Source organism: Oncorhynchus mykiss, chromosome 25 (assembly GCF_013265735.2).
Source record: "Oncorhynchus mykiss isolate Arlee chromosome 25, USDA_OmykA_1.1, whole genome shotgun sequence".
NCBI lineage: Eukaryota > Metazoa > Chordata > Actinopteri > Salmoniformes > Salmonidae > Oncorhynchus > Oncorhynchus mykiss.
This window is the reverse complement of record NC_048589.1, coordinates 13289893-13301860: the sequence shown is the minus strand read 5'-3', so window position 1 is coordinate 13301860 and position 11968 is coordinate 13289893. Positions and strand designations below refer to the sequence as shown.

Genomic DNA, 11968 nt, shown 5'->3' with positions numbered 1-11968 from the left:
GTCTTAGCTTGCAGTCATCATCATGAATCAAGTTGACAATCTCCTGGGAAATCCTTTATAATCCTTGTCATATGAAGAGAAATAATGAAGAGGAATTATAGATAAAACGTATCGGTGCTCATCGGCCATTGGACATAAAGATTACACAACAAGTTGGAAATCGCAAATTCAACAATGAGTCGTTTGGAAGGAGTCAGTGACTAACTGCAAGAATTGCAAAGCAACCAGTAGCATGCTATTCAATGGAGTGGCTGTGTTTTTTTTCTTTGGAGTTCCCACCATAAATCCAGGGAATGTGTGGTGGCATTTTTCTGCTTTACCAAATGAGGAGAGTTACAAACTACACACCAGTCAGAGATATACTTAAATTACATCTTTAATAATAATAAGAGTTTTGCAATAGCCTTTTTTTACTTTCAATGATGCGCAATCTCTTATGAACCATTGAAAAGTGACTACAGAAAAATAAAAAATATATTTTATAGCCAATACACCCCTCTCAACTTATATGACGAACCACAGATCTTCGGAACTCTTCAAAAAGGGATGTTTACTTGAGAAAGAAGTATCCCTTAGCCAGATAGCATTCACTATAAATTATCGCTCAGTTTGGTCTCTAAAATGGGGTTCTAATCACGTTCCTGGTACTTCATAGCACAGAACCATTACCTCATGTTATCTGGAATGCTCTTTAGGTTTTATCACCCAAAGACATCGTAAATCTCCTCTGTCAGTGCTATCTCAGAGAGGCCCATCCTCAGTGGAATACACATACACAATAGTATAGTCTGTTGAATGTAAAAACTATTATAATGTAATACAAGCATGAAAACATAATCTTGCAATTTTCCATGACAAATGCTAGACTTTGATGATAAAGTTTGATGCCAAAATTTGCCCACAAAGGACCACTGCGCCACCTTCATGTTTAAGAGAGCATATCACAAGCCAAGGTGAGTCCAAAAATGTATTGTATGCTGCTGCATAAATTATGTGATATGCAAGGGAGATATGTATACTGTAGCTAAAAAAGAAATACTAAGTGTATGTTGTGTAGTAAGCAGTTTGTAGCACATGTGCCTCACCCAAATAATTTGGTCTATTTTCACCTCCTAATTTCACCTAACGTTACTGTTCTGACTCTGTGGTGCTGCACATGTACTGTAGTCTATAACCTGTTTTTGAGAAATGTCATCATCTAATATTGTAAGAGGTTTTATTCAAATGAAATGAAATCAAATGTATTTATATAGCCCTTCGTACATCAGCTGATATCTCAAAGTGCTGTACAGAAACCCAGCCTAAAAACCCAAACAGCAAGAAATGCAGGTGTAGAAGCACGGTGGCTAAGAAAAACTCCCTAGAAAGGCCAAAACCTAGGAAGAAACCTAGAGAGGAACCAGGCTAAGTGGGGTGGCCAGTCCTCTTCTGGCTGTGCCGGGTGGAGATTGTAACAGAACATGGCCAAGATGTTCAAATGTTCATAAATGACCAGCATGGTCAAATAATAATAATCACAGGCAGAACAGTTGAAACTGGAGCAGGAACACGGCCAGGTGGACTGGGGACAGCAAGGAGTCATCATGTCAGGTAGTCCTGAGGCATGGTCCTAGGGCTCAGGTCCTCAGAGAGAGAGAAAGAAAGAGAGAAAGAGAGAATTGGAGAGAGCATACTTAAATTCACACAGGACACCGGATAGGACATGAGAAGTACTCCAGATATAACAAACTGACTCTAGCCCCCCGACACATAAACTACTGCAGCATAAATACTGGAGGCTGAGACAGGAGGGGTCAGGAGACACTGTGGCTCCATCCGAGGACTCCCCCGGACAGGGCCAAACAGGAAAGATATAACCCCACCCACTTTGCCAAAGCACAGCCCCCACACCACTGAAGGGATATCTTCAACCACCAACTTACCATCCGGAGACAAGGCCGAGTATAGCCCACAAAGTTCTCCGCCACGGCGCCAACCCACAAAGCTGTCTGCTTATATGCCCCCTATATTTATCCTACGTTTCTGACTTGGTGTACAGGGAAAAAACTGTAAGAGCAGCCCATGTTCTGCATTCTGTCGCTGTACATTTCAAAAGTGCTGTAGATCGCTCATTAATGTCGTAATCTAAATTACGGAATTTCTCTTATCTGCTCATCGTTCCCTTATGCCATAGTTTGTACATCTCAATTGTCAGTAGAAACCACATTTGTTTATGCAAGTCAGCCATGTCAGCTTTGTTTAAAAAAAGGCAATAAACAAGGCTGAATTAATTGTTTCGCTGCCAGACAAGGTTCCGCTGATAGCCAGGTGTAGCAGTGGTAAGGATTCACTCCATTGTGCTGGAAGGAAAGCTCTGCTGTTGGGGACAGTTTTATGTAGGCCCTAACAGTTTGTGGGCACCGCTTGTCGCCGTTATAGTGCAATTAATGTATTGTTTAGTGTTGTGTTGTGTAGTGTCTTTGCTGGCATGCATCTAAAACAAATATGGGAACTTTGCCCCACCAAGATTTACATGCTAAAATCGCCACTGGATGTGTCATATTTTCTGGCCTATCCAGATAAATAATTGATTTCCTCCGCCTCTGAGCGACAACTCCGAGGCAGGGAGATAGCATTTTAAATCCTCCCCTAAAGTGAGTAGGGTTGGGGGTAGAGGTCGATTTGGATTGTTTCATGCCATTGTAGTTCGTGTGGATGAGAAACTGGTCCTCCCTCTGGTTCTTCCAGATCTCAATTGTATTCTACCATGTGAATAAATATATCAATTTGATCTTGAACATTCCAAATATGGCCAGCAGGGAGGGCCAACATGCATAAAATGCAACTCTTGAGAAAGGTTTTGCCCAGTAATTTGGCTATTATGCCACAAAATGCCCTCTTGACACAGTTTGGATAGCCTAGCCTACTTGACTTACATCTGCAGGTTTATGCCCAGTTTATTGATGCTATGATAAGTGCAGTAGATTTTAGTTGTAAAATGAATGTTGTGAAGTATGCTTTAGACTGCTAACTGATTATATGGAAGGAAAGGGGCAATGAGTGTATTTTAGTATGTAGCATAGCCTACATTTTTATGTGACAAAGTATACAATTTTTTTCTTGTCCAAATCAAACACCCTTTATAACTGAAATATTTTGGTATTGTATTGGCATAGGCCTACAAGTAAAGGACAAAAGGCTTTGGACAAAAAAAGTTTTGCCTACTATTTGCAATATTGTCAGATATGTGGATATAGCTCTGCTTGAGCAATGTGTGATTCATGTACGAAAATGAATCCTCATAATTATTTTTGGTTTTGTATACAATGACGTATATATACATCATTGGTTATACATCATTGCCGGTGGCTCTGAAAGTGAACAAAAGAAAGGCTACCTGTGTGCTGGAACCCTTTTCGAAACCGGAAGATGACACTCCGCAGTAAAGGAGTTAAGAGATTTAGGAGTTCCACTGAGACAGACTTTAATCACCTGCGCTCCCTGCGCATTTGCAAATGCGCTCTTGGCCACTTGGCATGCGTTTAAAAAAAAATCTTGCTATAGCTTGCAAATAGTCTGCGTGGATCGGTTCAATCAACTTTTTTGTGTTTCTTATTTCGATTTCTGTATAATATTTTAAATTCAATGTATTATCGATTTCATTGAAAAGCATAATTTCGGGCAACCATGAGTAAATCTGGAACATTTAAAATAAATAATTTGTTTCATAAAACAAAGTCACTGGATAAAGTAAACAAGGACGGAGGAAAGAATACATTTATAGATGCAACTTCATATGTAGATGGAGAGCCTTCAAGCCCTTTACGGTCGAGTCGCGGACTTGTCAGCCCCAAAGATGGGACCTTTCCCGGTGATATTCTACCTACAAGCCCGCCGAGCGAGGAGAAAAAGAAGAAGAAACGGTTCCTGTCCTTTAAACTCAAGAAGAAACGCTCCAAGGACTCAGGGAGCATCGACGACCCATTGTTCTGCACCGGTGCCGACGAGCTCGACAGCTTCAGCAGTAACATGTAAATTATAATCTTTATTAAAATTTGTGGGGACTGGGGTAGGCCTATTATCACCTTGATTTGTTGAACAGGCTACACTGTTTATGTAGGTAGCCTAGCTCTCACACTTAAAGGCAAGACATAAAATAGATAGGCAAACCTATTCTAATTTACCCCAATGTTTCATGCCATTATGACAGAATGGATGACATATCTTACCCTGCAGTGCTACCTGCATTGATACCTGTCAGTGCCAGCTTGGTGCTCAAATGTAGGCCACAATTTAGGCTATGATACAGGTAGGCCTACCTCAGGCAGAGTTATACTTCTGGCAACAAATCAAATTGACTGATTTTAACAGTATGGTTATTTGCCTTAAAGCTCACCTCCATATTCAATAATAGGGGATTTTATTGAAAAACAGGCTATTTGCAATAAGAGATGTGATTAAGAATATATTTAATCAATAAGGCCTGAGATTGTGTAGTATATGGCCAATATACCAAGGCTAAGGGCTGTTCTTAAGCACGACACAAGCACGACGCAACGTAGAGTGCCTGGATACAGCCCCTAGCCGTGGTAAAATGGCCATATTCCACAAACCCCTGAGGTGCCGTATTGCTATTATAAACTGGTTAACAACGTAATTAAAAATAAATGTTTAATCATACCTTTGGTATACGGTCTGATATACCACAGCTGTCAGTCAATCAGCAATCAGGGCTCGAACCACCCAGTTTACAATATGTTTTAAATCCCTGTATAGTTGTCACAGATCCTCTATTGACTGACTGTCTTGTATGGGGTGCAATTATTTTAAGAACTGGCTACTTTAATGTATAAATGTATCATAATCTGCAGTGTTACAACAGCTATTGTGTGTGTGTGTGTGTGTGTGTGTGTGTGTGTGTGTGTGTGTGTGTGTGTGTTTGTGTGTGTGTGTGTGTGTGTTGCGTTGGTTAGCAATGTTGTTGGGATTGGCTACTGGATTTCAACAGAAATGGGCCTATCTGATATGATGCGCTTGATAAAGCGTGAATTCTTGCCAACTGCTTAATTTTCACACAAAACAATGAGTCATGAGGAGTTGGCAAGATAGCACAAGCATATCTGGGATCAGGCCAGGTAATATGCAGTTAGGGTTTAATTCTCCACCTGCACTCTCCCATTTGTACTCTCATAAAGATAAAGTGAGCTCCTCAAATACTTACTGTATGTGCATATTATAGTATAATAGATTACAGTCCCAGTTAATCCTGTATTTCAGTCAGGCCTACAATACATAACAACTCTATGGTATTCCAGGTAACACTATAGCTAATACTGTGACAAACCACCACTAGACCTGACATATGTTTCTCAAGTTAAACCTATTCCTCCAATTATGGTCTCACATGTATTACTGCACTTGAGGTGTTTGTCGACTGAATGCGTTTTTGATGTATTCATGTCGTTCTAAACGCAAAGCAGAGTGTATCTTTTCCCTTGTGGCAGTTTGCATAGGTAAACTAGTGAGGTGTCGAGTTCCTGCTCACCTAGTCGGGTCTTGCTCAGGTTTTGGTCACTGTCGAAGGGAGACAAGTTTGATCTGGTGTTTGGGTCGTGATCGACATCCTTCCATCTGTGCAACGTAATGGGGAATTTACCAGCAAGCAGCAGTATAACAATGGGAAAGGCAATAACAAGGTGTGAGAAGGGTAACGGGGTAAATTAGGTGAACATTTAAATGGGAAGCTTATGTTAATCCAGGGTTATCCAACCATCTTCCTGGAGAGCCATCCTCCTGTAGGTTTGGCTATTTCAGCTAATGAGAATCAGTTAGATTCACTCCATCCTGCTAGATTAGGGTTGGAGTGAAAAACCTAGAAGACAGTAGCTCTCAAGGAACAGGGTTGGATAGCCCTGTGTTAAACTGTGTTTTATTGTTTGTTTGCTCTTAAATGGTTTGGGTGGATTTAAGTGTCCAGTCTGTCATTTTTAGCAGCCTGGATGGGGTTGAGGAAATGTGTCTCAACGTGTTTTGAAGCCATACATGGTTTATCACGTGACTTAAACAGCCATGACATCTGCTAATTGTTCATGACGGTTATTTTATGATTATGCCATCCTTAAGGCGGCGGTAATGTTTTCGGGTAAAGTGTGACCGACACAACGTGGAGTGCCTGGACACAGCCTTCAGCCGTGGTATATCGGCCATATATCACATACCCAGAGGAGCCTTATTGCTATTATTAACTTGTTACAAACGTAATTAGAGCAGTACAAATACATGTTTTGTCATACCCGTGGTATACGGTCTGATATACCACAGCTTTCATGGAATCAGCATTCAAGGGCTCGAACCACCCAGTTTATAATATTCAAAAATCAATGGGTACCGTATATCATTGAAATGACCATTGAACACGAACAGCAGATAGTCACTGTCACACTTGCATCTATGCAACCTGGATGTCTGTGTTACTATGTGGTGTAAATACTATTACTTTCAAAAAGCTATAGACTCTCCTCATGGCTATGCAAGTGTACTGCACATGTTTTCCATTATAAACCAAACTCCATAACACACCCCAACAACTCTCCCTACTAGACGATGACAGTCAACCATAACCTAACTGGGTTCCACTGTCAGACAGATACATAAGAAACCCTTATGGTGGGACTCTCACGAACGTGGTGCGATCCAGTGTAATTGGCCTGGCAAGTGTGCATGCGTTAATTCAGAGAAAGTGTTGTTTGATGTTTTAGCATTGATGTTTTAGCATTGAACTTTGACTAGTACCTAATCCTGGTGTGATGATGATGATGTAGTGTGGATCATGTACTTGGCTGAGGAGGTGGCCTGGCCAGCCTTACATCATATTTGAATAGTGGATCAGAAACCTGTTGCACCCGTAGGACCATGCAGTGCAATCCTATCAACCTGAGCTCAGTGATGTGTGATCCCTGCAGGCCAGACAGGGAGGAATATGACTCACGCGCACAAACGCAGGCACGCACGCATTCGTTCAGCAAATTACATTTGAGACAGAAGACGTTATCAGAGTCCCTGTAAATGTACACTAACAGATCCTATCTGTTCTTGAGGTTAGAGGAGAGCTGCTGTAACTTTTCATCGCAATGCCGCAGTGACATCACCAGTTTGTGACTGTCATCACAGACTGTCAGGTGGACTTACGTTTTGTCCTGTGTTTGTTTGTTCATCGTAGGTCAAAGAAACACAGACCATTCAGTTTACGTACAGTAACATAGCTTTGTTCAGATATGTTTTCAGAGATATGCTTTAAAAATCCTAAACCTTCTACCGTACTCTGTCAACAACACCCCTATACAAACAAACCTATTTATAGCACCCTAGTACTGTTCTGTATTCTCAATCATCAGGTATAAGTGTCACAATTGTTTTTCTCCACTTTGGCACTTGGGCTCAAAACAGTTGTCAATGCAAGGTTTCGAATGGTCTTCAGCTGAAATTCTATACAAGGCAGTTATAGGAACGGGATATGTAATGATTTTGGATTGTAGCACAGTTGCCAGACCGAAAGCCAGAAAGGTATAGCTCGTGGCTCCAGCATGCTTGAATTGAATGGTTTTGGATTACCAAAGACATGTCACATACTATACAAGTGCACTGTGCCACAGGCCCTCATGCATCCACCCAAATGTTAGCATCATTAACTTAATAATCCATGCCCTTCAGTGGTTCCACTATCATTTCTTCAACAAAACAAGCACCCTTTCATTTTTCTGCCCACCCTTACTGGAATTATACGACCGAACACCAATCCAAAACAGAGTGCCACACACTCATAATATTGAATAGTGGGAAGGGATGTATCCATTTTAGATATGACACATATAGTCCGTTTGCACAGTTTGACCAAACATTCACAGCCTTACAGCTTAGATAAGTGGTCTGCTTATCATACTATAGAACTGATGGATTGCTTTCAGTAATGTACTGTAAATCGTGTCTTGTGACAGAAAGGGGACACTCTGATTGTGGTGCAGTTGCTTTCTTTCTGCGCTTTGTGAGTTTTGAGTTACGGCATCTTGTTTATGTCCCTGTCTTTTAAATTTCCAAGCCTGCGGCTAATTGGAATTGGACCAGTACTGCACTGTGTATCCCAGTTGAAGTTCTGGACAGACGTAACATGCTCCCCCAGCATGCTTGCTTCACTGACACAGTGGCATTATATCAAAGCTTCTGGTAATGAGCGATGTTCCCTGAAGTTGTTTTGGCACTGAGCAAATTTCAGGTCTTCTGAGCGCGAACTCGAACGTTGTGAATATTCTATGCAACTTCCAGCGTGCGTTTAGTGTGAACACTGATGCTGTATCCACTTTAAGTTACAGTTTCAGACAGTGGTCAAGTAGGCTACTGTGGATGATTATAATGTAGGCCTACCAGAGTGGCCTAAAGTACCATCAAAAAACAATGGAGAAAATGCATCCCATAACATGGAAAGAGCTGTTCTATCATTCAGCCTACAGTAGCAGCCAATGTGTGGTGTTAAATGTAGGCCTACATTCCATGAGACTTTTGAAGAAAAAAAACATGCAGGACTTGACATGAACCTGTTTATCCACTTGTCCTTTAGACAAGGAGGTGACTGGAAATGTTGTTGTGTTTGATGCAAGAAACCACTTTACAAAATAGAACGGATTATTATTCCCATACCATTATAACAGAGAATCAGACAAATGATGCTACCCTCTGGCTGTTGGCTATTTAGTTTATTCAAGCCTATCTCAAAATACAACACTGCCCCTTTAAGACAAAAAAAAGCTCTTTACCTGACTTGTTTTTCAAAAAATGGCTAGAAATGCACATGTTTTGTGCTCCTGTAGGAAGCATTCCCTTCACCATTGCTGACTACAAATGATCTATAACTGGGCTAAAAACTCTCTTAACTAGCAAAGGATATGAGCAAATGTGCACACGTGGCTACATGCAGCTCTCGCTTTGGTCTCAAAACAAGCGCATTTACTCACGACCGCTCATGCTGTAAACACAGCCTTTTTCAAAGTGAATGGCACAGATGCATTATGGCAATGGTCTATTTGCATAGGCCTACTGCTGTTATGGCGCAACGGTCTGTGTAGAGAACAGGACTGAGTCCTGCCTGTGAATGCAATAGAATCCTACTCCGATGTGTTCTGCCTGCAACCACATCTCTCGCAGCGGGATGTTGCGTTGAAAGTGGCTAATATTGCGTTGATTCGATCACAATTCCCACAGTAAAGAGAAAACCTTAATGGTGTTAGCTAAGGGGGAAAACTCTAGAAAGTTCAATCTGGTGCTTATCTGCCGGGGCTGATCTTTCTTCTGCACAGCAGTCCCTGGGGAGCTGTGCTCCCACGCATCTGCTCAGCTTCGAGGGAACCTTGGCTGTGAGCCTCACAGACAAGTCTCTATCAGTATCGTTGAGCGTCCTACTGCTCTATAATCTTACTAGGCTCTGTACTGACAGGATCTCCAGTATGATGCGTAACAGCCAGGTTGTGGTGAGTGCCTGGGGGAGGGTGTAGACAGGGCCAAGCAGGTTGTATGATAAATGAGAAGTGGATTCTAACACAACACCTCTGGTTTCCCTTCACACTGTAGGATTGCTCCTACACTCCTACGCTGTAGCTTATAGGCCTACCTGTGCTCCTGATTAACACGCGCAAGGTTATGGTATGGGTTATGACTCATTTACAATGGGTTTGTACTGTAACAACTGGAAGGATGGTCCTCTTTGTGACACTAATATCGTTGTTTCCTATGGATGGTTAAAGTAGTCTGCTCTCAAATCCCCAAATGATCTTCTATGGGTGTGTGTATACCGGTCGTCTTTGTCTGGTGTCTTCATTATCTACTACTGAAAGGGTAGTTGTTTTAAGCAAAGAGTAAGCTGTGCCCCTGGACAACTAGCTATACATGGCCATTGGCCATAGTACAATTGGCCTACCGGTTTATGTTTGCCAAGGTTTCAACTACCTTTGTTTTGCGTATTTGCTGGAGATTTCCTAGGAGATACATTCCAGTTTAATTCCCTGAAGTTAATGTTGTTGTGTTATTCTACCTGTAGGAGATTTCCATTGTTAAGACTGTGATAATATGATTAATATATTCATTCGTTATGAGTTTGGCTGTTTTGATGTTATTGTTTATTGGTTTTGTGGGAATGTGGCAGTTTCAGGTACAAGAGTGTATGAAATCAGTTGTCTCCTGTAGAAGCAGACACATACAGTATCTGTAGTAAAGGGTTATTTGCATTTCTGTTGATGGAGTTTGCCATGGGAACTCAGAACAATAAACAGATGTAGCCTTACTGCCAAATGCTGCAGAGTCAGTCTATTCGTGGTCTGTAACCGGCTCCCTGCTTTCCCTTTGATCCCAGCTCGCCCGGGGAGAGTGTGTGTATGAAACTTCTCGTAAAAGCGAAAGGAAAGATGCCATAATGATTGACTGGTAATATTGTGGCGAGACGCACCACGCAGACACAGTCACGAAGCTCATCAGCTGACACGTTTCAATCATAGAACGGAATATGTAGATGAACCAAATCAAATCAAATGTCTCATTTATTTGTCACATACACATGGTTAGCAGATGTTAATGCGAGTGTAGCGAAATGCTTGTAGTGTAGCGAAATGCATTTATCGTCCTCTCTGTATAGACATACTCGATTGCTCTAGGTCCGATCCATTTTTCTCTCATTTAAACATTCCTTGCTCGATGATTCATATTACTGTTCTTTACCAGATAAATCTGTATAAATCTTCTCCGATGTGACATAATTGATTTCACTACCTGTTCCGTGTTCTCTAGATCATCAGAGTCACTCCAGTGGAATGCACTTAGCAAGCAAAGCTTTTACAAATAGTTCCCTACTTTAGGACCATTAGATAAGACATTGATTCACCATTCTGTCCATATCAGCCCTTTTGACATCATCCCCTACTGACAGACAGTATTGCTGTCTGGATTCCTAAACCGGTGTTGGCCCTTCTTCACTCCCAGGGGGAGGTTCTGTAAAACTCTTACATATGGCACAAGGCCTGTCAGTGGAGAGCATGAAGGACTGTTGTCAAAAGCATAAAAAAGTACAATTATAAACTCTGATCGGTCATGGCAAAGGTTGAGGGGAGTCTTATCTGTGCTATCCTAGGTATTGACCATTCTCATATTGAGCGCTTGTGTGAGTTTGAGTGGATTAAGAGAGAGTATCAGACAGGGCCCTGCAGGTAGAGACAGAGTAGAGGGTGAGGTCGGAGAGAGGGAGCAAAAAGAGGGATGGAATGAGGAAGGGGTGAGTTTGGAGTGAGGGATGGGTGGGAGGGAGTGAGTGAGTGAGAGGGAGGAGTTACGAGGAGTTGCGAGGAGTGGGAATGAGAAAGTGGGACAGTGGACAGTGGGACAGTCTCCATGAGCTCAAGATGTGTAAAGCATATCGCCCAAAGCTTTCCAAAGGGTTGGGAGATGTGTTTGGAATTTAACTGTCATGGCTAACTGGTTCTGGAGTCTAGAAAACTAGAAACCTTAAAAACTTGTCTGCAATGAAATAGAATGTGCATGGCATGAACCGGAACCAAGGTTGCGAGATCCTATCGAATTTGCTCACCTGAATTAAATGTGTTGTTTGCCTAGTTCCTTTGTGCTTTACTTAAAAATACATACAGAATCTAAAAGGTTAACAGCCATTTAAACCCAATGACTGAGTCGTCATGGCAAGGTCAGTTACCATATCACAACTATCCCTCTGTGTCAGTATGTTGGTCCCTCCCTACACTTCTCTATGTTGACAAATGTCTCTCTACACCTCCAGGTAAAATGGATGCTTTAGGCCTCACTCCATCCCCAACACATAATCACTGACACAATCACAGTGCCGACAAGGCCGGACGAAGCCTACAGTTTTTTTACTAACACTGATGGGTGTTTTGTAGGTTGTGTTGTTGTATCTCGTCAAGGCCAACTCTTGATTTTGAGA

The 11968-nt window shown here is 41.8% G+C and overlaps 1 protein-coding gene across 1 annotated transcript in view; it reads left to right on the top strand.

Moving 5' to 3' along the window:
- The first annotated feature begins 3405 nt into the window (after nt 1-3405).
- The window catches only part of LOC110505377, a 51627-nt gene continuing 43064 nt past the window's right edge, over nt 3406-11968 (top strand). The window contains exon 1 of the mRNA XM_021584555.2: nt 3406-4010. Within this exon, the coding sequence (XP_021440230.2) occupies nt 3667-4010 (344 nt within the window). The 5' untranslated portion in view covers nt 3406-3666. The remainder of the gene's footprint in view (nt 4011-11968) is intronic.